The sequence below is a fragment of the Radiomyces spectabilis genome (assembly GCF_025331425.1).
Source record: "Radiomyces spectabilis strain NRRL 2753 chromosome Unknown BYT42scaffold_16, whole genome shotgun sequence".
Lineage (NCBI taxonomy): Eukaryota > Fungi > Mucoromycota > Mucoromycetes > Mucorales > Radiomycetaceae > Radiomyces > Radiomyces spectabilis.
In genome coordinates, this window is record NW_026251941.1 from 482,088 (window position 1) to 504,665 (window position 22,578).

Sequence of the window (22,578 nt, forward strand, 5' to 3'; positions counted from 1 at the left end):
GCAGCATTGCTCGTAAGCTAGCCAGACAGTGGGTTGCCCCAAATCATCATATGCATAGGTATGATACAAAATGAATCATGAATAAAAAATAAAATAGATGTAATACTTGCCTTTTGAAAGTTGCCGATAAGAAAGAAACGCAATTTCAAGCGCGAATTCCACTCCTATTTAAGCTTTTTCTTTTTCCAACCACCGTAGGAAGATGAAAAAAATTTTCGCGCTGAATTTACACAGTCACCGGAAACCTTGGTTCATTCACCGCTCATCCTTCTGGTCGAACATGATTCTCAAATAACGTATCGAACTAAGAAAACAATTGAAATTCCTAAAGGCCTCTGTCATATTTGATATATCAGTGTATATAAGTATAAAATTTGCCAAGACATATAGACCGATTATCAGATAGAGCGATCAGAAGCAAAGAGGAAAAAGTCTGTTGTCCGATTTTTGACACGGGCATCAACAGTTCATTCGAGTCTACGGTTATACGGTAATGCAGGTCATTTATATAATATATAACACAATGACTTCTATGAGACAACTCTCTATTGCTTATCTGTATGATTTCTATGAATACAATTTAGTTGTTCAGGACGACCCTCGTCTCTTCCTTTTTTTGTTCCTCCTCTCTTTTACTCTTTGATATGAACAAAGGCGTCGTTTATTCAGGACGCAATCGGAGTCCACGTCGCAATTCATCCGTGAGTGGCTCATCCTTTTCACAACGAGCGCAGTTGCATTTGAACATGTAAGTCTTGTCGAGGTAGTTGATACGCGTCTCCTTATTCCAGCGGGGATTGACGTAGGTTTCAAACAATTGCTCGCCTTGTTTGATGTCTCGAATCGCTCTGACAGCGAGTTTATACTGGGTAGCGTGGAATGGATGCTCGATACACACATTGGGCGCACAGTTGTGATTGATATGCGATTGAACAAGGTACATGCCGCCGTTTTGGTTGTTGATGTTGAATTTGCCGAGGTAATTCAAAAAGGTATTTTCATCGTCAAATAATTTAGTGGCCACGTCCTCGGGAAGAGGTTGGGTAATCTTGCATTTTTTAGGAGGAGATCGGTACGCTTTGCTAAGCATTTGTCGTGCTTTAGCCCAGAGCTCTCGCGTGGGATGTTCCTGTTAACGCAACAAATAATACATTTTGCATGAGACACTCGAAAGGGACGAGGATGACCATCAGCAATTTACCATGAAAATCCATTCGGTTTCCTTGGCTTGACGTTCCGCTTGATTAACTGTTGCGAATGCATCATAGTGAGCCATGACAGCTTGCATATCGCCCCGTTGATGGGCCAAGATGATGTGAGCGTACATGCGTGATACGGCCATAGGACCGGACCACGATTCGGCTTGACAGAAGTTCATGAGATCGAGAATAGCGGGATTCAAGTTGGCGCACTCCAGTTGATGGAAAGTCTCCCAGGCAGTTGCTTTACACGTTTTGCTGCAGTAGTTCATATCGCAGTGAGAGCAACGTGCCATGAGTCGATGAACGCGAGCAAATGGTTTAGCACACAGGCCACAAGCGTCTCCTGTACGGGCCAAAGAAAAGCCTTCCCACGGCGGGAAGTAGACAAAGGGCGTCTCGGTAAAGATCGTTTCGTCCTTGGCAATATCTCTCGCTGCCACCAGACCTTTACCAGTGACTTTGTCGATCATTTTAGCCTATTCAACGATGCACCAAATGAGGTCACGGACAACCAGCCATTACAGAAAGGACCCATTGCCACTTACCACAACTTTATCGGAAACGGACTTGATATCGAGCTTGGGATCGATAAATGATACCGGTACGGAAGGATCGTCTTCGACACCGCTTTTCACCGGTTCAGCCGTTTGGACCAAACCGTGAGTTTGCATCATTTTCTTGACTCGTTTCTCGGACACCTGCCAAGTGGGCTGGTCTTCGGTTAATTTGACCGCTACTCGCTTGATGCCCAAGTCAGGATTGTCCAACTTGATTTGAGTAATGGCTTTCACAAGTTCTTCTTCGGTAGGCGTGATTTTTTCGGACATGGTGCGTGTGTGTGTGTGTGGCTTCTCCGAAAGAAAAGAAAATCCCTCTAAACTGGGTCCATCGCACGGAATATCCAAAAAAGTGATCCATCCAATCGCTTGCCCCAGCCAAGCCACCATTTCCTGCAACCTGGCATTGTCAAGAAAATCACTTCTTCCAAAAACAATACACTGATCTAGTGTTGTCAATGACCTGATAGTGGTATCATCACCAATCCTGCCACGCTACATTTTCCAAACTTATTCGTAGGACAAATGATTAGCATCCAGAGACTTTTTCTTGGAAAAATTGGAGTTTGAGTCTAGCCAATTATTGTCACATTTTTGACCTTTTTATTTTCTCTTAATCGTCTTTTGAAGGTTTGTTAGACTATTTTATAAAATAAAGTAAACAAATCAAAAGCAAAGGTTACTCACCAAGTGATAAACATATTTCTTAAGCCACAGCCCATAAGTATGTTGATCCTTCAAGGTCCTATTTTGTGCCTTTTTTCCTGCTGTTACACATCCGATAGCGATCGCTTGAACGATAATGAACGTACCAGCACATCAGTCATTATTGTCATCAATCATGGAACTCAATAACGCCACTTTGTTTGAAGAATAAAAGTCGTGAAGAAAAAGAAGTTCCAGTAATGAAGCGCCAAAGATTAAGTATGACAGTAATTGGAACTCGTCAGACAAGCCTACAAATCAATAAAGGGTGAAAATGCTGTCAAGATGTTCTCGATCCTGATAAATGTTGTTATATCGATTCAGACCGAGCAAAGAAAGCCTTCCTTTTATGTCCAGGCATTCCGAGCTCTGATCATAATAACGACAACGGTCGGAAACATTATTGCATACAGCATTTTTGCACATTCTTATTTTAAATAACAACTGTTGTGCCAATGTTGCAAGTAAATAGACGTTCGTTGGTGCTTTCATTATTTTTCTTTCTTTTATTCGCTTGACGACCCACCATGTATTTGACACGTTCTTTGACGAGTGTCATCATTGCTCTGTTAGCTTCACAATTGGCATGTGCCGATGACGATACAAGTCCATTGCAATACCCTCCTTTGCCACCTTTGAACGGTCCTTACGTTGCACCTAAAGATCCGAAGTATGATTATGCCGAAGTGTTGCACAAGAGCTATCTGTTTTACCATGCACAAAAATCTGGCATATTGCCATATCAGCGAATGGCCTGGCGCGGCGATTCCTGCAAGGTGTGCGTGGGCGAGTTTGGTGAAGATCTTTCACGAGCATGGTATGAAGCCGCCAACACCATGAAATGGGGTTTACCTCTGGGATGGACCGCCACCCAGCTGGCATTCAACGTCATGGTCTTTGAAGATGCCATGAATTCCGTCGATGAGTTAGCTGAAGGGTTGGAGTTTTTGAAATGGGGAGCAGGCAAGCCAATATTTCCGAAACTCAATTTTCTCAACCAATTCCTCCTCCCACTGACGCCAAGAATTATTAGATTATCTTATTAACGCACATTACAATGATACTTATATCATGGGTCAGCTGGGAACTTCGGCGTTAGGACCTATTTCCAAGCAAATCGAATTGGACGTCGATTTTAATTATTGGGGTCCACCTGAAGAATACGAACAATGGGTCCCTACAGGGCTACCGCATCGTGCACACTACATTACTCCCGATAATCCATCCTCGGAAATTGTAGGCGAATACAGTGCTGCCATGGCCGCCATTTCTATTCCCTGGCGCAAGCATAACGAGACTTTTGCTAATGAGCTCGTGGATCGTGCGAAGCGCTTGTTCAAATTTGCCGTCGATCACCAAGGCAGCTACGTGACCTCCAAAGACAATGCGTATCAATGGGCTACCTTTTGGTATCCTTCGACGCGATACGAAGATGAACTTGCTTGGAGTGCAGCATGGATCTATGCCGCAACGAGGGAACCGGAATGGTTGGAAACTGCCAAGAAATGGTACAACATTGCCTCGGATTCCTGGAATGAATACTCGTGGGATGAAAAGGGTGGAGGATTGCATGTGTTGTTGTATACCGTCACCAAGGAACAAATGTTTTACAAGAATGCCATGGATTATTTCAACCAATTCTTACCCAGTCCAAAGCAAATCGTGAAATTCACTCCTCGCGGTTTGGCTTACATTGAGCATTGGGGTTCCGTGGGTTACTCGGGCAACGTGGCTTTCCTTATGATGGCCATGGCCAAGGCCGTCGGCTATGAAACCGCCGAATCCAAAGCCATGACCACCTTTGCCATTCAGCAAATCAATTACGCTCTCGGTGACTACGGCTACAGCTGGGTAGTTGGGTAAGTTTGTTAATGTTTTTTTCGCACATGAGAGCGACCTTGCAGAAACGCAACAATGTGGCACTTGCCCGTAACTAAAAAAAAAAAAAAAAAAATATCTAGATTTGGTGATAATTATCCGAGCAAACCATATCATAAAGCATCCTACAATTCGTACATTGACTATCCGATGCGTGGAAAATTCCAGGATAAAGTCGAAGAAGACTTTACGGAAAGTAAAACCGGCCAGCGATTCATTCTCTATGGTGCCGTCGAGGGAGGCCCCAACGTCGACGACAGCTGGCACGACGACCGATCCAACTACGAATACTCGGAAGTAACCCAAGATTACAATGCGGCCTGGACTGGCGCCATTGCCGGTTTAATCGATTACTATGGTTCCGAGAAATTTGAACCTTACTCGGACTGTGGTCTGGATCTTGGTTGGAACCATCCCAACGCGTCCACTCCGCCCATGTGGCCCGAAGATGATTGTTACCATACCTGCAATAAAGGATGTCCTCGTGGTCAGCTCAAGTCGTCCTTCTCGTGGAAATTACTGATGGAACCTCAGAATTCCGACAAACTACTGGAGGTGCTTTATCCCGGTCAAGGATTCACCCGAGCCGCTGCCGTCGAAGGCCGACCTGGAGATGATCCAAGCGCCTTTGTAGCATCGAGAGCCAGCAGTATTCACAGTCAGTCGGTCGACCACTCAGATACAAAGTCCAACGATAACATCCATGCGCAGCAACAAGAGTCGTCGACCAACCAGAAGCAATCTGACAAGCCATCCGACAAGCATGGGTCAACAGAACACGTCGAGCAGACGTCGGCTGCACCACGCATTGTCTCGTCTCTGATTGCAGTCTCTGTTTTAGCCATTATTACTCTTCTTGTATAGATTAATGCACATATCGTGACACGTTTATAAACAACAAAAATCATTACTTGACAGTTTTTTTTTTACTTGATCAGTTTTTATCTCCACTGATTTTAGCATTTTGCTTTTCTTTTTTTTTCTTTTATACAAAAATTGTTTAAGATCGTTTGCCCTTCTTCTTCTTTGTCTTTTTGGTGACAATAATGTGGTCGGCCCATTCATTCGATTCTTGTTGGAGGATCTCTGCGGCGCTGGGCACGGCGGGCGTTCCCCAGACTGTTTTGGGGTTACTGGAGGACTCTTTGCCAACCGGATCGGACGATGGAAGTAGCGCATTGTCGGCCATCGCTGCTGCGGCTGATTCCTCCAATGCACGATTCATCATGGCTTCATTTTCCTCGGCCGACATGGGACGATAGGCAGCAAAAAAAGGATCGTTGCGAATCTGTTCTTCGTCATATCGAGGGACAGATTGTGTCTGCTTTCGTTGCTTAGCCTCGGCTGCACGTCGTATCTTTTCTTCGCGTTTGACACGATCTTGTCGCTTTTTCGCTCGCATTTTCAGTTCATCTAATTCATCCAAAACAAAACTTCGTATTGAGTCATCCCGATTTCGAAATAATGAATGCATAAGGTATGGATACCGACGACTGAAAGCTTTGAGTGTCTTTTCAGACACAATGTCCTTCATTTCTGCTTCAAGGAACGTTACATCGCAAGCTAAAGGTAAATGGCTCAAATACTTGAATCGCTTTCGAAGATCCTATGAAAAAAAAAAAAGAAGGGAGCTGCTCAGCACCAGAAATCGCATAATTGAACTAGTTATTATGAATTTACCTCGGTCACTGTGGTTTCTTCGACACCGGTCACGGTGATATTTAACTGTCGAGGAAAAGATGGATAATCGGTGTATTCGTACTTTAGAATGCGAATATCCAATGGATGCAAATACAGGTGTTGTCCATCGACGGCTTGGAAAAAGTAAAAATCGTGCAGTGCCGTTTCATCCAATCGTTTCGCGTCTGCGGGTTTCTTTGGGGTGGATGTCTTTGTTTCCTGACGAACGCTGCTGCTTTCATTGTTCACTTTGTCTTGATCCAAGCGTAGATGCAATTGTCGGTACGCTTCTGGAATTTCGACATCGTCTGCGGGTTGCGAAATGATTTCCTTCTTAGAGGCCACCAGAGTTCGGTTCTTTCCAGCAACGGATCGATCGGTTACATCATGGAAAATGTTTCTGGATGTTTGCATGGCCAACTCCATTTCTTTGGATCGTTGTTCATTGGTATCTTTCAGTTTAGAGTCCACTTGCTCGATGGAACGCTCAATATACGGCATTTCCTCCGTTGATCCCCAGCTGGTTGCATCGTTTGCAGCATCCAAGAGTTCTCGTCGATCTCGCTTATATTCTGTTTCGATGTAATCCGGGCTCGTCAGCATGAACTTGGCGAATTGCATGGCATTGGGTGTGAAATGCCAGGGATTCAGCGCAGCGTTGGCATCCAAATACTGACGAAGGATGTCTGCAGGTACAGGCCAGGTGTCGGAGATGGGAAATGCAAGAGTTGAATGCGCAGCACGTTGAATAAGGCACATCTCGACATGGTCGCCTTCGGATACGCTTCCAGTGAAAGAATTTCCTTGAGGGTTAGCAACAGCGTAAGGGTGTTGAATTCGCACACTTTTCAGATCACGTTCGTAAATGGCGTCCCAGCAGATCGGGCATTTTCGCCATAACTTTCTGGGATTCTCACGCAGTTCCAAATAATGCAGGATACAGGGAAGGCAAAAGATGTGACCGCATTTGGTCACCCTTGCTGCGGTGGGAGGCGATAAACAGATCGGACACGAAGGTGTTTCAGCGGCTGAAATGAGCTGTGGAAAGAAATATACAAGTATGAGCCATTGTGACAATGGTATCCAATGTCCCTTAAAAAAGAAAAGACACTTGCCACTTGTTCAATCTTATCCCAGTCAAAATTTGCGTCTGGATCGGCCATATTCACGGTATAATCGCCACAGGCGTTGACCAGGAAACGAAAGCTACAGGGTATACGGGTTATTTCATGCCAAGGAGGGCCAACAATGATAGCGAGCTTACTTTGCATTGACAAATCTTTCCTTGTTATAGGGTTGATAGGACGTCGACCGGACTTTCCGCGGTGTATAAGAGTGTTGAGGAGCTTGTCGCTGAGGGAAGGAAAAGTTGAGCAAATGATTGAGAGAAACGCGTCCCTTTTTATCCGTTGCTCCTCCGGTTTGTTGCGCGATCTAGCAAAATTCCGGTCAATTCCATCATGCAGTTCGTTGTGTTTCCAAAGACAGCCTTGTCAATCTTACCTCGACGAGATTCATCTGCTGAAAACCGTTGGCAATTGTTGATGTCTGTTCACGTTGGTGTGCGCTGGAACGGGTGCGAGGATTATTATTTTCTCGGAGGGGGGCATCTTCTCGTTTCTTACTGCGATCTTTTGGCGCGCGTTTTTCCGGGGGAGGTTTACTTGCTCCCTGCCGCGGCTGTGATCTTTGACGATGAGACCGATTGGATGTTGGTGGTGTTTTAGCAGGGTCGGAAGTGTTTGCTGAAGATGTGCCAGCGAATGAAGGAATAAAAGCGGGTGCATCGGCGTTCATCGTGAATGAAAGAACGAGTAATCAAATCGACTATTGGTAAGACTGAATATTGCTTGATGACGGGCTCGAAATAGGCCGAAGATGTATCAGTGATATAAAAGAAGGACCGGAAACTGGAAGGTCGGTGAAGAAAGTGAAGAATAAACGTTGGAATGCAGAAAAGTAGAAATGAAATAGTGTAAAATGGAACGAAACGTTGGTTGGGCGCGAGTATTCGTTGAAATGTGGTTTTCAAAAGTGGACTATATTGATCACTAAGACGAGAGACGACGCGAGAGTGGCACAGTAACTTCATTACTTAAAACAAAAGAAAAAGCTTCAAAAAGCGATGGTGAAAGCCATGGTGAAAAGATTGGATAGTGGTATGCAAATATACAAAATCAAAATAGTTCAAAAAAGGGAATAAACAGTAAAAAGTAATATGATAGACTGATAGATAGGGTTCGATAGTAAAAAGCGATCAAGCGACACGAGGAAAAAAAAAATAGAGTGGCAGGTGGAACGCCTTACAAAAATTCTTGGCCAAAACTGATATGATACTTGAATTGCCTTTTTTGGCATTGCTGAGGCATTCTACGTCATTAGCCAGTTTCGCGGTTTGAAATCAGCGAAATGACCTGAAATGAATTTCCAGAAACTGCCTTCCCCTCTGTTTAAACATCATGAAGAAACTCAATAGTCTCACTTCCGGTATCAACTCACCTATTCCTACAAGCTTAGCAGGTAAGCGGAACCACGTCGGATCTCATGGCCCAACCTTCTTTCAGAGCATTTCACAAACTAAACTCAATCGTGCTTTTAGGCGAATGCAAAAAGGCCGCTAAAATCCTGAACAGTTTTGTTGGTATGAATGGCGAATAACGGCAGCTTAGAAAAGTGGAACGGACGATTAAAAACCTGCTTATTAGATCCTGGACAGGGACTTGACAAAGTGATCCCGCCCAATATTCTTGCCAATGCCCAAGGTTTGGCTATATACACTGTTCTGAAGGCCGGTTTTCTCTTTTCAGGACGTGCAGGCGGTGGTTTGGTCGTAGCAAGGTAAGAAAACGCGATGCTTGAATCTGTAGTTCTGAATTTGCCATACTGAAATAATTCCCGTGAAAATGATAGATTACCGGATGGAAGTAATTATCGCGCTTATCGTTTGGTATTGTGATTCCGCAGAGCAATTAATCATGGTGGATTTGATTTTTAGGCTGGTCAGCTCCTTCTGCTATTGGTACTGGAGGCATTGGTGCAGGTGGACAAATTGGTAAGTGGATGGTACTAGTGCATTGCCCGTTGCATTGCCCGGAAATCGCGCGGCGAAAAGGACAACAGCAATATTATCGGTGAATAACACGCACAATCCCATTTTGGTGATGATGATGAAGAAAAAAAAGGCGACATGTACTGATAACGACTTGGATAGGTGCCGAATTGACGGATTTTGTTCTGGTGTTGAATACAAAGCAAGCAGTAAAAACGTTTAGTCAATTTGGCAATGTTACTCTTGGTGGAAACGTTTCTGGTAAAGATCATCATGATGGGCGATTATATTTTATGGATTAGTGCAAGGTCCGCTAATGAGTTTATCCACTTTTTAGTCGCTGCGGGTCCCATTGGTCGTAATGCGGAAGCATCAGGTTCTGCGAGCTTGAAGCATATCGCTGCGATTTATTCTTACAGTAAAACACGAGGATTATTTGCCGGTGTGTCACTGGAAGGTTCCGTGGTCGTCACACGAGGGGATGCCAATGAAAAATTCTACGGTAGACGGGTCACGGCGAAGGAACTGTTGAATGGCACAGTAGCTCCACCACCGGAAGCCGACGCGCTGTACCGGGCATTGAATGCACGATTTCATAACTTGGGATCCACGGGCGCCATGTATGCCCGTAGTAGCAGTGAAAGCAGCCGATCGCCGACATATAAAAGCTCACACATCTCCGCCCCTGGCACACTCAGTCGACCGCCAGCACCCAGACAACAGCAACAAAATCCGTATTACGGTGCACCGTCTCCAGCGATGGGTTCTTATACGGGTCAACCGTCGCCACCTGCTTACAACGCAGCTCCGTCCACGAATGCAGGCGGTTATCACAATTACGGTCAACCACCTCAACCTCCTGCCCCTTATGCCGGAGACGTGAAACGGGCTCCTCCGCCACCGCCACCGAGTCGCAAACCTCAAATGGAGCCGACCGCTCGTGCTCTCTATGCGTTTACGGGAGAACAGGACGGCGATCTCAGTTTCCAAGAAGGTGATATTATTACCATTGTTCAGAAAAGTGACAGCACCGATGATTGGTGGACTGGAAAATTAGGACATCGGCAGGGCATGGTAAGTGTGGTTCAACAAAAATAGAAAGCAAAAAATTGGGTTCACGAATCTCACATCATCCCCTTCTTCTCATGTCACGTTTTAGTTCCCTGCCAACTATGTCCAGTTACTGCAATAAAGCGGGGTTCTCCCTAATCACGTAGACAAAATCACTAGTTAATATCAATGTAATCCTCACCCTTATTAAAATTTTGCCTCCGAGTTGTCATCTTTGTTAGTATCATCGTTTTCGATTGAGTGATTTTAAATCTGATTACATGATTTTACAAGACAATCAGTGTAGGTATTGAATTTCCGTGACCTGCGCTTTGTTTTGTGAACGGATCGACCGATAAACTACGGATGCGTTTGCAGTGCCAGCTGCCGCCGTACCATAGCAGCCGACCTCGCTGAATCCACGGAGGAGCCGACATTATTTGGGCGTCCAGTTCATAGGGCGTATTATAATTCTTTGACGTCCCGAAGATTTTTTTTAAAGTATTTGACTTAGTAAGATCATATCGCATTGGCATAAACATGCGAGCTTTTACAGCAAAATACCTTTTTTTTTGATCGTACGTTTCTCACGAACGGTTGGCTGAAATGAACGAGTGACAGAAATTACTTGAAAAGGAAACTCCGCCGCAATTCGAATAGTCAGCAGGAATACTCTAATGAGACCGCCTTTTCAAAAGGAGGGTCAAGTACAAAAATGCTATTCAGTAACGCTTTTTTTTCACATTTTGCGGTTTATTTCATTTTAGCTGTATTTGTTTTATCAAATGGCTACCAATTCTATTGTTGATATTACCAAACTATCCCCAAAGTTTCAAGACTTGTACGCGAAAGCCGTCGATTTCGTCGAGGTGATGCCCATTTCTCCATTGTGACCATGTCACTATGCATGTTCCTCATCGCTTTTTTTATTCTTGGTATATAGAATGAATGTATTCCTGCTGAAAAGACTTTCGCTTTACAAATGGGTCAAGGCGATCAGCGCTGGAAGGTGAGCCTATGGCAACACAGCATATTTGATATGAGCTGCTGAAAAACTTATATGTGTCTGCGAATAATATTAGATTGTTCCGCCTGTGATTGAAGAGTTGAAGGCCAAGGCCAGAAAATTGGGCCTGTGGAATTTGTTCTTGGGTCAAGATTATCCCGAAGGAGCTGGTCTCACCAATTTGGAATATTCTTTGATTGCCGAGGTAACCGGTCGTTCCCCTAAGCTCGCTCCTGAAGCGATGAACTGTTCTGCTCCGGACACTGGCAACATGGAAGTGTTTGCAAAATACGGTACACCTGCTCAAAAGGAAAAATGGCTGGTTCCCTTACTTGAAGGAAAGATCCGTTCCGCTTTTGCCATGACTGAACCTCGTGTTGCATCTTCCGACGCCACCAACATTGAAACCAGTATTCGTCGCGAAGGCAATGAATACGTGATTAACGGCTTGAAGTGGTGGATTTCCGGTGCCGGAGACCCTCGTTGTGCTGTTTATCTTGTGATGGGAAAGACCGATCCCGACAATAAGAACAAGCATCGCCAACAAAGTATTGTGGTCGTGCCTGCAGATACTCCTGGTATTACTGTTGTTCGACCTATGCAAGTGTTTGGGTTCGATGACGCCCCTGAAGGTCATTGCGAAATGGTTTTCAAGAATGTCCGGGTGCCTGTTGAAAATATCATTCTTGGTGAAGGTAGAGGTTTCGAGGTGATTCAAGGCCGTCTCGGTCCTGGTCGTATTCATCACTGGTAAAATTTTGAAACGGTGCGGCGAATGCAAATTTATTGGTATCTGATGGTTTTTTATGTAGCATGCGCTGTATCGGTATGGCCGAACGTGCTCTTGAATTGATGATTCATCGTGTCACCGATCCTTCCCGTCGTACTTTTGGCAAGATCCTTGCTGATCATGGCACGATTGTGGCTGACATTGCCGACTCGCGTATCCAAATCGACCAAGCTCGTTTCTTGGTTTTGAACGCTGCCAAGAAAATTGACGAAGCCAAAGCAAAAGGTGCCATGAAGGAAATCGGTATGGCCAAGGTAAGAAGCGAGTTGATTTGATTGAGCGCCAGTGAACGAATTTATAAGTAACGAAAACTGTATAAAACGAATAGATCGTGGCACCTAATATGTTGTTGAGTGTCCTTGACAAATCCATGCAAGCTCATGGCGCTGCTGGTATTTCGCAAGATACACCTTTAGCTCATTTTTATGCTTCTGCTCGTACACTTCGTTACGCCGATGGTCCTGATGAGGTCCACCGCAACCAACTGGGCAAGACTGAACTCCGTCGTGCGGCCGAGATCACTGCCAAACTGAGCGCTCAAAAGGATAAGAGCAATAGACTCGCTTCTAAACTTTAAAATATCCTTTCTTCCTTGTATTATACAGTTTCAATCACAATTATTTTTTATATGGAACACGCTTCTTGGCTGTGACGCGGATCCACAGCGACCGATATTTTTTTAACGTCAAACGATTGGTCTTATACCAATTTACCTTATCTCCAAACTATGCTTACATCTCTTGAATAACGAAAGAAGAGCAAAGTGATATGATTCCTTGCCTGGTCAAGGAAGGAGGGTTGCCCAACTTTTTCCATGAAAGAAAGGTTTTGATAATGATGAGCGCATTGTGTGATTTTGTTAGAATGTTATCTCCGAACAGGAGCCAATGAAAAAGTCCGACGCGCGAAAAGTCAAGCATTATGACAAAGTTCCCTCTTTTTCGCTCTTTGCCATTTTAAGTAGTGGTTTTTTTGATTTTTTTTTTTTGGATTCTTTATTCTTTCTTTTTACAAACTCTAATCCAGGCGATCTTTTTCCCTTTTTCTTTGCTTATTTTCATGTGGAGACGACGTACAGTAAAAGTTCAAGTGCAGCTTCCAGAGCGGGATGCGCGAATTCTCGAGAAATATGAACGCAAAGTGAAGAAGTTTGACGAAATGTTCAAAATATGTTGTTGCTGGATCGGTTACGATGTTTTGCTCGGTAAGCAAATTCCCGCTTTTGATGGTATGATAGTCGCCGATCCACCACTATTCTAAGATGATTCTATTTTTACACTTGCTGGGATGATACGCAGAATTCATCCCTATTGTTGGCAAAGTGATTTCTTTGTTCTTTGCGTTATCGCTTTTCAACCTAGCTTGTGAAGCCGACCTTCCTCGAGTACTTCGCAAGCGTATGTTGTATCACATTACCGTTGACTTTCTGGTAAGTCATTTGCAATAAATTCAACATGGGGCATTGGAATGTTGACGCAATGACGGGATTTAGCTTGGTTTAATTCCTATTCTTGGCATTTTTCTGGATATGCTGTATCGGGCTCACAGCAAAAATGCTCGTTTATTGCGTAAATTTCTATTTGATCGTGCAAGGCAAAACTCGTGCGGCGAGAATAATACTCAGGAGATCAGCGTACCTACCCCAGCACTAACTGACGCGCAAAATGGACCGTTGTCTCAAAAGAACAACTAACGAGAATGCGGTTTCTGAAAAAGAAAAAAGAGAAAAAAGTAGTATACCCTTAAACAAAACATATGTTTACTTCCCGTGATGCGAGTGAAGCGAGGAAGATTTTGTTGATGTGATTGATAAAGTGTAAAGACAAATTAAAAAAAAAAAAAAAAAAAAAGGGATCTTCCGTTTCATGACGATCTGCACACAAAAAAGACCGAGAGTTATTGGGTGCCTGTGTGCAACCGTAATGCAACACAAAAAAGCGCGGACCTGTAAGCCACGACATACCATCTCATTTCAGACGCAGAACTTTTTTTTTTCTTGGCTTCCTTTTTTTCTTTATTACAGATTGGGAGACTTTGCTTTTCACCTCCATTTCTCATGACAAGTAAGAATGCTACTGCAAGCAATGAGTCATTACGCAGTCTATAAACAACCATTTTTCTTCTCTGTAGCTCTTGAAAATCCTACTGCTGCTGACTCTGCCAGCAGCCCTGCTCCCGAAGTACCTGCAACTGCGAATAAAGATGAGTCACCAGTTCACAATGCTCCATCTTTGGCATCATCTCCCATACCCACTACTCCCATCGAACGTACCACTTCCAAAAGCAGTACTCATTCTGAGGCCGCACCCGTGAGTCAACCAATCACGACTCAATTAGCCACCCAACCCACCAGTCAACCCGCGAGTCAGCCTGTCAGTCAGCCCGTTAAACCACAAGTGCATCCTGCAGTGACCAAGTTAAAGGCGCAGCTGGCTCTACAACGGCGTCATTTGGAAGGTCTGGAGATAGAACGGCAACAATACAAGGCCGAAAGCAAAGCGCTTGAAGATCGATTACAAAAAACCAAAGAAAAAATGCAACAACGAGAGCAAGCGAGAATTCAACTGGAGAAAAATTACAACGACCACTTACGGTCGATGCGTGCCACCAACGATGATCTCGACTCTATTGCAGATAAGCTTCGACAGCTGAAACAGCAAATCGCCAATTTGGCCGATGAGCTCATGGACCGGTTGGATCCCGTCGTCGCCACCCAAGCACTTCAAACCTTTTGGTTGAACCTACAAGATCCCATCCAAGAAATGGGGTCTCCTTTACCCCTTCCACGTATACGCATGCTGACCGAGAAATTTATCATGGACGTACTAGTGCAAAATATGAACCTCAATGTGTTTCCAGGTTTGCAGGTCGCCGACGAGTATAACCAACTCCAGTACTTTTTTGAAAAACACGATCCTGCTTTCAGTATTCGGTTACGACAGGAAATTGCCCTGGTGGTCGTGGCGAAAAATATCCGTGGAAACGACGTGCATCAATCTTTATACCAGGCAGTGCAGAACAACTGGAAATTCCTCTACGGAGGACTCATCAAAGCGTACCCTTCCATTTACCAGTACGATAAGGCCGAAACAGATGTACGAAAACAATATGGCGCCAAAGTTCAAATGCTTGTAGAACATTCCATGGCTTTAGGATTCGCAATGAAGGGACAAGAAGTCGATATTGCGGCAGCAGACACTCGTGAACGCGTTCAGCCATTCAATCCAGAGTTGATGATTGACCAAGACAACCGAAATTCCGGGATTGTTCAGTTCTGCATATGCCCGCCCTTTGTCGTCTACGGTTCGCAAATTCGAGCCCTTGAAAAAGGACGAGTCCTGTGCTCAGCCAATCCGTAAACTGTTGACCACTTGATATTTTTTTTCAAGGGATACATGGTTTTTTTTATACGTTGCTCTTGTTCTTTTGTATTCCGTCATTTATTTGCCATCTTATAAAAACTCGTATAATCTCTCTCTTCCCCCCCCCGCCGATTTTCCGTGTCACCAATTCTGTGAAAAGCATTCTCCAAAAAGGAATCAGTTTTGCCTATCAACGGGGACTTGTGTGGATCATATCCGCTTGTGGATCAGACGGTAATGCATAGACAGGGAACTTTTCGTCTGTATAGCAAGGAAAAAACGCGATGCAGTTATGCATAGACGGACATGGGCCGGCATGAATTGATAGTCTGGCAGTTTTCTTTTTTGGATGCTAATAGCTAATGTAGTCCGATAAGGCTGAGGATGAGCTGAAGCTTTTTACTACTTTATCGGAGCGCCATAGTTTTGTGTCCCCAAATTCATTTCATCGGCTCCGCCTCATCAGCAAACTAGGTGGTTTGCCTTTATTATCGTGGTTCAATGTTAAATACCTTTGGTCAGTCATAAAATGTTGACTTTTGCCTTGTAACATGATTGTATGTCCTTGGCTGGTATGATAACTGATAACGTTGACTTTTAGCCACCCGCCGGAAAATTGATAAATCTGTAACTTTTTTTTGCATATGAAGCACAAAATGAAGATGAAAATAGAACAGCTAGTAACACACGCTCCATACATCGGCTTAAACATTATTAAATATGCTTTTGCATTTTCATTTCGAATCCGAATTTCTGGCTGCAGTTTAGAAGGTGTAAGGACTTTTTACGCGATTCACCTGACACAAGGGTATCACAATGATGCTAAATGGCCATACATCGCAACATGTCACATGGGAAAAAAAAACTGAGCGTGAGCCTAATACACAGTAGGAGCCTTCTTTTTTTTTCATTCTTTTCACAGCCCTTCTTGTCCTCGCTCGTTCCATGCATGTATCGAAACTCGAGCAATAACTGGAAAACAGCCTATCCAGGCGTCTTTGGCGATCCTGAAACTTTCGCTTTTAATAATAATAATGTAAATTGCTATCCAACGTTTTTTTTTCTTAGTCCCTCAACCATACCATTAATGTGAAATCCCCATATTCAGGAAAGCAAAGAAGAGACGGATGCTTACAGCATTTATCGCACTCCTATGACATCCCGGCAAAACTCTATAATGTCCACCACTTCGTCGTGTTCCTCATTGTCACGACACTCCACCAGTTCTTCCACGTACTCCATTCCTTCACTAAGTGATTCGTCCTTGAGCGAACACCGATCGTCGTTGAGTCGTCGATCTGTTCAACTCAACGATTATTACCACCGGGAACCCCAGGATACGATACACCGTTCGGGATCCAGCGGCCTGAAACGACGAGTACAATCAAACTTTGAGTACGTGGATCCAGAAGCGTACATGTCGTCCGCAGTCGCATGCACGAGTGGTAAGCAAACCCTTCATTTTGTGGTGGCAACCCTGGCAACGGTACGCAAATTGTGAACAATCAAACAAATTGCCTATTATTTTAACTGAAAAAAATATATTTGTAGGATTCAAAAAGGGATTCACTAGACTTGTTATTTGGCATTGATCATGTACGCAAGTCAGTTTTCAAGTCACCTTTTCGATACTTTTTATGCTGATCCCTTCTGTTTCATAGAATACTGAGGAACGTACAATTTCATGGACCGTTGACGGTCAAAGCGCCTTGGTTACCTTGGCTCAACTTCCGGACGCAACCAAGGAAAATTTGCATAAAAATGAAAATCACCTAGACAGTTTAGTGCAACGCGGAGGCATCACCACTTTTTTATTGTTGCTACCTTCCATGTAAGCTGCTATTTCAGTAAAAGGGTGACACAGAGTCTATCGATGAAGATCTCATGTCCATCGGTTTTTTTTTTTCTCTCTTTCTTTCAGGGACGATTTCGAACCGTTATTGGATCACGTCACGGAACTCCTGGGCGAATTTGATACGGGTTTCTCTTGCTGGCCACGGTTCATCTTGGCGATCAATGACGTGAAATTTAGTTCTCAGCAGGTGAAAAAGGAACGCGAGGCCATCATGCGATATCAGGTACCTGAACTCTGTCATCGCTTCCAATGTCCTGTTACACCGTCCGTACTATTTGCAAGCACCAAGCTGTATAAATGGCTTCGACGATACAAGACCACTCAAGCACAGCAGTATCGAAACCATTGTCGGCGTTTGCTGTGGCGGATAATGGATCATCATCAACGTGCCAATCAGTGGCGGGGGAACCGTAACCAACCCGATGTGGAAGACGAACCGGACAATTTGGACATTTTAGCGGGTATCGTGGGCTAAAACAAAGTTTATTCGTTATAAAAAAAAAAAAAAAAAAAAACGATGTGCACCCACCCCTCTAGCAGCATGATTCCAATGTCAGCACAGCCAGACCAGTAAAAGACGTGGAAAAGAAACTTGAATCGGAAGTCGTATGCCGCACGACAACCCTGTCTTACCATATATGGACGGTCGTAGATGAGTCACTATTGCGAGCCAATTTTTCATCCTTTTCCTGCCGAATCTCATTTTTACCTTCCCCTTTCATTTTTATCAAAATCATATAATTTATTATAGAATAAACAGCATGAGCACCTTTGTCATCCTATCATTTCATTATAAATCAGATTTTATTCAACCTTATTTCACTAGTTTCAAAAGAAAACCGGGAATACGAATCATGGATCGGTAACTTAAATCAACGATTCACGCTCCGCCGTCAAAGACAGGAGCCAAAAAAAAAAAAAAAAAAAGAAATCAGGAATCTATATAATCCCAAGGGATTGGTGTCTCCAAACCTGTCATCTCTCTTTTTTCTTCCTTATCCTCTTTTTTTTCCGGATTCCCAATTCTACAAAATGTGTGGTATTTTTGCATGCTACAACTACCAAGGCAACGTTGAAGACTTCCGCCAACGTGCTCTGTACCTTTCCAAGAAGTAAGTTCTTCGTTTTCCAATAGTGATCACCCACAACCACAGAGAAAAACCCACAAGGAACATCGTGGCTGCTCTGAAGAATAAGCATTAACCTGATTTTTCTGTTACAGGATCAGACACCGTGGTCCCGATTGGTCTGGTTGCTTCGTTGGCAAGAACACTATTCTTGCTCACGAACGTCTTGCTATCGTTGGTGTCGGTAAGTGATTAGGGAACGTTGCGTATTTTGTGTGAGACATACATCGTAACCATTTTTTTTTTCGAAAAAAAAAAAAGATTCTGGTGCCCAGCCTCTTGTCAGCGATGATGAGAACTTGGTTCTCTGTGTCAACGGTGAAATCTATAACCACAAGCAGCTTGCACGCAACTTGAAGACAACCCCTGTCTTCAAGACCCACTCTGACTGTGAAGTCATCATGCATTTGGTAAGTCTCAATGAAAAAGACAGAATGGGCAGGAAAGGATTTTAGCTAATTTGTTTTTGCACTTTATAGTACAATGAAATGGATACCGAACTTGTTCAGCACTTGGATGGTATGTTCTCCTTTGTCCTTTTGGATCAAAAGCGCAACCGTATCATTGCTGCCCGTGATCCTATCGGTATCACCACTTTGTACTATGGTTGGGATTCCAAGATGCCTGGTACCGTGTACTTTGCTTCCGAATTGAAGGCTTTGAATGAGGAGTGCGATAAAATCTTGGCTTTCCCTCCTGGTCACGTCTACGACTCCGAGACCGGTGAAACCACCCGTTGGTTCAACCCTTCTTGGTGGGAAGAAACCCGTGTGCCTTCTGCCCCTGCCAACCTCAAGCTTATCAGAGAATCACTCGAAAAGGCTGTGCGCAAGCGATTGATGGCTGAAGTTCCTTATGGTGTTTTGTTGTCCGGTGGTTTGGATTCCAGCTTGATTGCCGCTATTGCTGCAAGAGAAACCGATAAGATCGCTTCTGGTGCCACATCTCCTGAAAGCGACGATGATAGATATGATTCGAGTAAGTCATTTTCTGATTGGATGATAATTATTCAATCACCGCTCAAAGAAAAAAATATCTGACTCTTGTGGTTTCTCGTTTATTCTAGGCGGTCCTACTTTGTGGCCTCGTCTTCACTCGTTTTCTATTGGTCTTCCGGGATCCCCCGATTTGATTGCCGCCCGCGAAGTGGCCAAGCACTTGAACACCATCCATCATGAATACACTTTTACCATTCAAGAAGCCTTGGACGCCGTCAACGATGTCATTTACCACCTTGAAACTTACGATGTTACCACCATTCGCGCTTCTACTCCCATGTATCTTTTGTCACGTAAGATCAAGGCAATGGGTGTGAAGATGGTGTTGTCTGGTGAAGGTGCCGACGAAGTGTTTGGTGGTTACCTTTACTTCAACGCCGCTCCTGATCGTGAAGCCATGCACGCCGAAACCGTCACTCGTGTCAAGAACTTGCATACCTCCGATTGTTTGCGTGCTAACAAGTCCACCATGGCTTGGGGTTTGGAAGCTCGTGTGCCGTTCTTGGATAAGCAATTCTTGGAAGTTGCCATGAACATTGATCCCGCAGAGAAGATGCACGACCGCAGCAAAGGCCGAGCAGAGAAATATATCTTGCGCAAGGCATTCGACACCTCCGATGATCCCAGTGCCAAGCCCTACTTGCCCGACAGCATCCTGTGGCGCCAGAAGGAACAGTTCTCAGACGGTGTTGGTTACAGCTGGATTGATACATTGAAGGAAATCAGCTTACAAAAGGTCACTGATGAAGAATTCGCTACCGCATCCCAGAGATATACCAAGGACGCACCCACCACAAAAGAAGCATTCATGTACCGTGTCATGTTCGAGAAGTGGTTCCCTCAGGAAGCTTGCACAGCCAGCGTTGTCCGATGGGTTCCCAGAGCCGATTGGGGCTGCCCTGAAGATCCTTCTGGTCGTGCTCAAAAGGTTCACGAAGCTGCTTATGATGGTCAATAGATACACAACTCATAGACAGAAGAAAACAACAACCCATCCCATCCCCAAATTGAAATCAAAAAATGTTAATCATCCTACGCTTTACTGTTTATTCCAAAAGCATCCCAAAAAGTAAAATAAACTCTGTATCATAGAAACCATTATTTTATATCTACAAAAAATCGATCATCCTTCTCCTTTTGTACTTTTCCATTTCCTTGCCTAGAAAATATTTGGACAGCCCCAATGTAATACAAAAAGACCAATTTTCAAGGGGGGTCACTTCAAAATAGAAAGAAAAAAAATTGACACAAATAGCAGTTGCATGCTTTATTTTTTTTACGTTTTGTGGGGGAAGTTTATTTGTCATAACACATAGATAGCGTTGATACAGGTGGAAGACGATGGAACACCGATGCGGCGGGTGACATTGGCGGAGGCGATTGAGCAAGAGATAACAGTGATTCAGCTATTTGACGGTCGATGGAGCAATGGTGACATTCCTGATCCTCTGGCACAGGGTTGCTTAGTGCTTTATCAACGTTGGATAACATGGAAGCGGTGCTCGATAACAGAGCCGATAGACGCGTCACCTCATGCTGCAAACTTTGACGGTATTCTAAAGTATGATTGCAACAACAAGCGGGAAAAGGCGACAAAGACGGAGATAATGATGTCATTGATACAGATGAAGATGCAGAAGAGCCGCAGGAAGAGGATGAGCATGATGATAATGAAGACGAAGAGCAGACAGAAGAAGTAGTTGAAATAGCAGATGATGAGGAAGGAACCGCCGATTCAGATAGTTTTCTCTTGTGATTTTTATCCATAGAACAACGCTTCCTACGTTTGATCTCGCTGCGTTTCATGCTAGGAGGACGATGAACAAGATGCAGTTTATAGTACAGGCCACAAGCATTACAAATTGTCTGGCCCTGGGCGTCTCTTCGCCACAACGGTGTGGCGGTGGCATGACAGTTGGCGCAAATGGGGGATGAAAGCATGGAATTCAAGGGACGCTTATTATGACCGGCCGTTGCTCGGCAATCGTCACACCACGGGTTAATCTCCACCTTATCGTTTGGTATATAATATGAATGGCATCCTAAGCATTTTCTTTGCAATCGCTTCTGTAGCAGCGTTTCCTTCTTTTGTGCCGCCATTTTTGTTTTTGGTTTTTTTTTTTTTTGTGATACGAGAACAATACAGAAAATCAGAGAAAGAACGAGAGACGGAGACGAACTTGAAAGAAAAAAAAAAAGAAAAGCGACCCAAAGTTATCTGGTGCGTTGGTCGCATTTTATCAACAGCGATAAAAACGGGATTTAATCCTGGGTATCTTATTGACCAATCACATCATATTCATCAAGGTTTTGGGCGACACGAACACGCCCAATTTGATGGACCAATACGTCATCAGCTCTCAAAAATTCTGATGGCAGCACTCAGGCACATTGGTTGGGAAGCCTTGTCCTCATATTGCTATCGTATCATTTCAAGTGAAATACTCAGGTACGCACAGTGATCTTGTCCGTTTGCTTGACGACAACGGCTGAGTCGAAACCATCAGAATAGTCGCATTTTGGAAAATGATATACCTTGGAAGATATCGGCGGTGACACGATCGACTTGTGTAAACTGTAGTAGTGATTACAGTCTTCAGTATAAAAAGTTCAGCGAATTACTGCGCTTTCTGCCTTCCTTCTTATAATGTAAATAAGCAGTACCATGGCTGATTAACCACGACAAAACCACATGGACACATACACCGAAAGACATAAGAAAGCTTGCTCATTTTTACTTTGTTCTTTGTCTAGTTACTCTTTTTTTTTTTTTTTTTTTTTTTACCTGGCTTCATCTTTTCTCCTTTTTTGTTGTTTTACGACGATTAAATAGTATTGGCCCATGCACAAAAGAAAAAAGGCCCAGATTGCTCTGATACACGAAGGCTTGTATCTTGGGACTGGCCTCTCTCATATTTGTCTCTTTTTATATTTGCGATAACGATTTCTAATCAAAAGGTGTTCCGTAACGATGGATGTCTCCGTAGTTTAGTGGCTATTCATTTCGGTATGGTTATGTTGCCCTGGTGGTAGTTGCTGTGGGCGAGAGGCCATGACGCGTTTCAGGGATGCCATCCATGGATTCTCAAATTGCCGAAGGAACTGGTATTCTCTGCTTATCCGATGCATTTCCTGAGTTAGTTTCCTCATATTGGCCGGATGATTGATGTAGTTTTTGTCGTCAGCTAGAAACGATTGCCGCTGCAACATCAATTTATGCTGCGTTCGACTCGTAGTAGGTGTGTATGGCATATGAGAAAAATAATCACCGTTGGGCTTTCTTATATACGACGGGTATCTTAACTTCAAATTTCTCCGT

The 22,578-nt window shown here is 43.9% G+C and overlaps 11 protein-coding genes across 11 annotated transcripts; 7 read left to right on the forward strand and 4 right to left on the reverse strand.

Annotated features, from left to right (window-relative positions):
• Window positions 1–481: 481 nt before the first annotated feature.
• BYT42DRAFT_648852 (uncharacterized protein) lies at window positions 482–2,122 on the reverse strand. The gene is made up of 3 exons (XM_051572750.1): window positions 1,748–2,122; window positions 1,202–1,678; window positions 482–1,129 (listed from the first exon to the last, which is right to left on the reverse strand). The coding sequence occupies exons 1-3, from the start codon at window positions 2,027–2,029 to the stop codon at window positions 662–664; spliced, it is 1,227 nt and encodes a 408-aa protein (XP_051418899.1). The 5' UTR covers window positions 2,030–2,122; the 3' UTR covers window positions 482–661.
• Window positions 2,123–2,573: 451 nt separating this feature from the next.
• Window positions 2,574–5,218, forward strand: BYT42DRAFT_143053 (Six-hairpin glycosidase-like protein). Its single transcript, XM_051562250.1, has 3 exons — window positions 2,574–3,427; window positions 3,498–4,323; window positions 4,426–5,218. The coding sequence occupies exons 1-3, from the start codon at window positions 2,992–2,994 to the stop codon at window positions 5,204–5,206; spliced, it is 2,043 nt and encodes a 680-aa protein (XP_051418900.1). The 5' UTR covers window positions 2,574–2,991; the 3' UTR covers window positions 5,207–5,218.
• On the reverse strand, window positions 5,214–8,309 carry BYT42DRAFT_587850 (uncharacterized protein). Its single transcript, XM_051570207.1, has 6 exons — window positions 7,526–8,309; window positions 7,287–7,456; window positions 7,138–7,228; window positions 6,023–7,060; window positions 5,834–5,948; window positions 5,214–5,755 (listed from the first exon to the last, which is right to left on the reverse strand). Exons 1-6 carry the CDS (start codon window positions 7,817–7,819, stop codon window positions 5,343–5,345), a joined length of 2,121 nt encoding a protein of 706 aa, XP_051418901.1. The 5' UTR covers window positions 7,820–8,309; the 3' UTR covers window positions 5,214–5,342.
• Window positions 8,310–8,470: 161 nt separating this feature from the next.
• BYT42DRAFT_587856 (uncharacterized protein) lies at window positions 8,471–10,351 on the forward strand. The gene is made up of 8 exons (XM_051570208.1): window positions 8,471–8,542; window positions 8,622–8,663; window positions 8,728–8,860; window positions 8,933–8,946; window positions 9,018–9,074; window positions 9,234–9,332; window positions 9,409–10,145; window positions 10,231–10,351. The coding sequence occupies exons 1-8, from the start codon at window positions 8,482–8,484 to the stop codon at window positions 10,261–10,263; spliced, it is 1,176 nt and encodes a 391-aa protein (XP_051418902.1). The 5' UTR covers window positions 8,471–8,481; the 3' UTR covers window positions 10,264–10,351.
• A 472-nt stretch (window positions 10,352–10,823) lies between these two features.
• On the forward strand, window positions 10,824–12,718 carry BYT42DRAFT_587857 (acyl-CoA dehydrogenase/oxidase). The gene is made up of 5 exons (XM_051570209.1): window positions 10,824–10,990; window positions 11,065–11,130; window positions 11,204–11,877; window positions 11,940–12,171; window positions 12,246–12,718. The coding sequence occupies exons 1-5, from the start codon at window positions 10,907–10,909 to the stop codon at window positions 12,492–12,494; spliced, it is 1,305 nt and encodes a 434-aa protein (XP_051418903.1). The 5' UTR covers window positions 10,824–10,906; the 3' UTR covers window positions 12,495–12,718.
• Window positions 12,719–12,851: 133 nt separating this feature from the next.
• BYT42DRAFT_587859 (uncharacterized protein) lies at window positions 12,852–13,750 on the forward strand. The gene is made up of 3 exons (XM_051570210.1): window positions 12,852–13,121; window positions 13,216–13,346; window positions 13,410–13,750. The coding sequence occupies exons 1-3, from the start codon at window positions 12,977–12,979 to the stop codon at window positions 13,608–13,610; spliced, it is 477 nt and encodes a 158-aa protein (XP_051418904.1). The 5' UTR covers window positions 12,852–12,976; the 3' UTR covers window positions 13,611–13,750.
• A 144-nt stretch (window positions 13,751–13,894) lies between these two features.
• Window positions 13,895–15,586, forward strand: BYT42DRAFT_143145 (uncharacterized protein). Its single transcript, XM_051562251.1, has 2 exons — window positions 13,895–13,980; window positions 14,048–15,586. The coding sequence occupies exons 1-2, from the start codon at window positions 13,974–13,976 to the stop codon at window positions 15,274–15,276; spliced, it is 1,236 nt and encodes a 411-aa protein (XP_051418905.1). The 5' UTR covers window positions 13,895–13,973; the 3' UTR covers window positions 15,277–15,586.
• An 870-nt stretch (window positions 15,587–16,456) lies between these two features.
• On the forward strand, window positions 16,457–17,609 carry BYT42DRAFT_618290 (uncharacterized protein; the record flags this gene model as incomplete). Its single annotated transcript, XM_051572268.1, has 4 exons — window positions 16,457–16,765; window positions 16,831–16,875; window positions 16,941–17,110; window positions 17,201–17,609. 4 exons carry the CDS (start codon window positions 16,457–16,459, stop codon window positions 17,607–17,609), a joined length of 933 nt encoding a protein of 310 aa, XP_051418906.1.
• Window positions 17,610–18,166: 557 nt separating this feature from the next.
• BYT42DRAFT_505061 (asparagine synthase) lies at window positions 18,167–20,217 on the forward strand (the record flags this gene model as incomplete). Its single annotated transcript, XM_051565003.1, has 5 exons — window positions 18,167–18,246; window positions 18,357–18,445; window positions 18,523–18,671; window positions 18,741–19,239; window positions 19,328–20,217. The coding sequence occupies 5 exons, from the start codon at window positions 18,167–18,169 to the stop codon at window positions 20,215–20,217; spliced, it is 1,707 nt and encodes a 568-aa protein (XP_051418907.1).
• A 287-nt stretch (window positions 20,218–20,504) lies between these two features.
• On the reverse strand, window positions 20,505–21,462 carry BYT42DRAFT_587874 (uncharacterized protein). Its single transcript, XM_051570211.1, has one exon. The coding sequence runs from the start codon at window positions 21,357–21,359 to the stop codon at window positions 20,556–20,558; it is 804 nt and encodes a 267-aa protein (XP_051418908.1). The 5' UTR covers window positions 21,360–21,462; the 3' UTR covers window positions 20,505–20,555.
• Window positions 21,463–22,043: 581 nt separating this feature from the next.
• On the reverse strand, window positions 22,044–22,574 carry BYT42DRAFT_587875 (uncharacterized protein). Its single transcript, XM_051570212.1, has one exon. It carries the CDS (start codon window positions 22,509–22,511, stop codon window positions 22,248–22,250), a length of 264 nt encoding a protein of 87 aa, XP_051418909.1. The 5' UTR covers window positions 22,512–22,574; the 3' UTR covers window positions 22,044–22,247.
• Window positions 22,575–22,578: the final 4 nt, after the last annotated feature.

Excerpts from the sequence above, each read along its gene's own strand:
- BYT42DRAFT_587857 (XM_051570209.1), top strand. The coding sequence starts at position 10,907 with ATGGCTACCAATTCTATTGTTGATATTACCAAACTATCCCCAAAGTTT. Across the intron at positions 10,991-11,064 it reads AAGCCGTCGATTTCGTCGAG|AATGAATGTATTCCTGCTGA; the intron begins GTGATGCCCATT and ends CTTGGTATATAG. Across the intron at positions 11,131-11,203 it reads AAGGCGATCAGCGCTGGAAG|ATTGTTCCGCCTGTGATTGA; the intron begins GTGAGCCTATGG and ends GAATAATATTAG.
- BYT42DRAFT_143053 (XM_051562250.1), top strand. The coding sequence starts at position 2,992 with ATGTATTTGACACGTTCTTTGACGAGTGTCATCATTGCTCTGTTAGCT. Across the intron at positions 3,428-3,497 it reads GTTTTTGAAATGGGGAGCAG|ATTATCTTATTAACGCACAT; the intron begins GCAAGCCAATAT and ends AAGAATTATTAG. Across the intron at positions 4,324-4,425 it reads GGCTACAGCTGGGTAGTTGG|ATTTGGTGATAATTATCCGA; the intron begins GTAAGTTTGTTA and ends AAAAATATCTAG.
- BYT42DRAFT_587874 (XM_051570211.1), bottom strand. The coding sequence starts at position 21,359 with ATGGCGGCACAAAAGAAGGAAACGCTGCTACAGAAGCGATTGCAAAGA.
- BYT42DRAFT_648852 (XM_051572750.1), bottom strand. The coding sequence starts at position 2,029 with ATGTCCGAAAAAATCACGCCTACCGAAGAAGAACTTGTGAAAGCCATT. Across the intron at positions 1,679-1,747 it reads CCGTTTCCGATAAAGTTGTG|GCTAAAATGATCGACAAAGT; the intron begins GTAAGTGGCAAT and ends ATCGTTGAATAG. Across the intron at positions 1,130-1,201 it reads AAACCGAATGGATTTTCATG|GAACATCCCACGCGAGAGCT; the intron begins GTAAATTGCTGA and ends TTGCGTTAACAG.
- BYT42DRAFT_587859 (XM_051570210.1), top strand. The coding sequence starts at position 12,977 with ATGTGGAGACGACGTACAGTAAAAGTTCAAGTGCAGCTTCCAGAGCGG. Across the intron at positions 13,122-13,215 it reads CGGTTACGATGTTTTGCTCG|AATTCATCCCTATTGTTGGC; the intron begins GTAAGCAAATTC and ends GATGATACGCAG. Across the intron at positions 13,347-13,409 it reads ACATTACCGTTGACTTTCTG|CTTGGTTTAATTCCTATTCT; the intron begins GTAAGTCATTTG and ends GACGGGATTTAG.
- BYT42DRAFT_587875 (XM_051570212.1), bottom strand. The coding sequence starts at position 22,511 with ATGCCATACACACCTACTACGAGTCGAACGCAGCATAAATTGATGTTG.
- BYT42DRAFT_587850 (XM_051570207.1), bottom strand. The coding sequence starts at position 7,819 with ATGAACGCCGATGCACCCGCTTTTATTCCTTCATTCGCTGGCACATCT. Across the intron at positions 5,949-6,022 it reads AAGAAACCACAGTGACCGAG|GATCTTCGAAAGCGATTCAA; the intron begins GTAAATTCATAA and ends TTTTTTTCATAG. Across the intron at positions 5,756-5,833 it reads GACACTCAAAGCTTTCAGTC|ATGAACTGAAAATGCGAGCG; the intron begins GTCGGTATCCAT and ends TGGATGAATTAG.
- BYT42DRAFT_587856 (XM_051570208.1), top strand. The coding sequence starts at position 8,482 with ATGAAGAAACTCAATAGTCTCACTTCCGGTATCAACTCACCTATTCCT. Across the intron at positions 8,664-8,727 it reads AATCCTGAACAGTTTTGTTG|ATCCTGGACAGGGACTTGAC; the intron begins GTATGAATGGCG and ends CCTGCTTATTAG. Across the intron at positions 9,333-9,408 it reads TCTTGGTGGAAACGTTTCTG|TCGCTGCGGGTCCCATTGGT; the intron begins GTAAAGATCATC and ends TCCACTTTTTAG.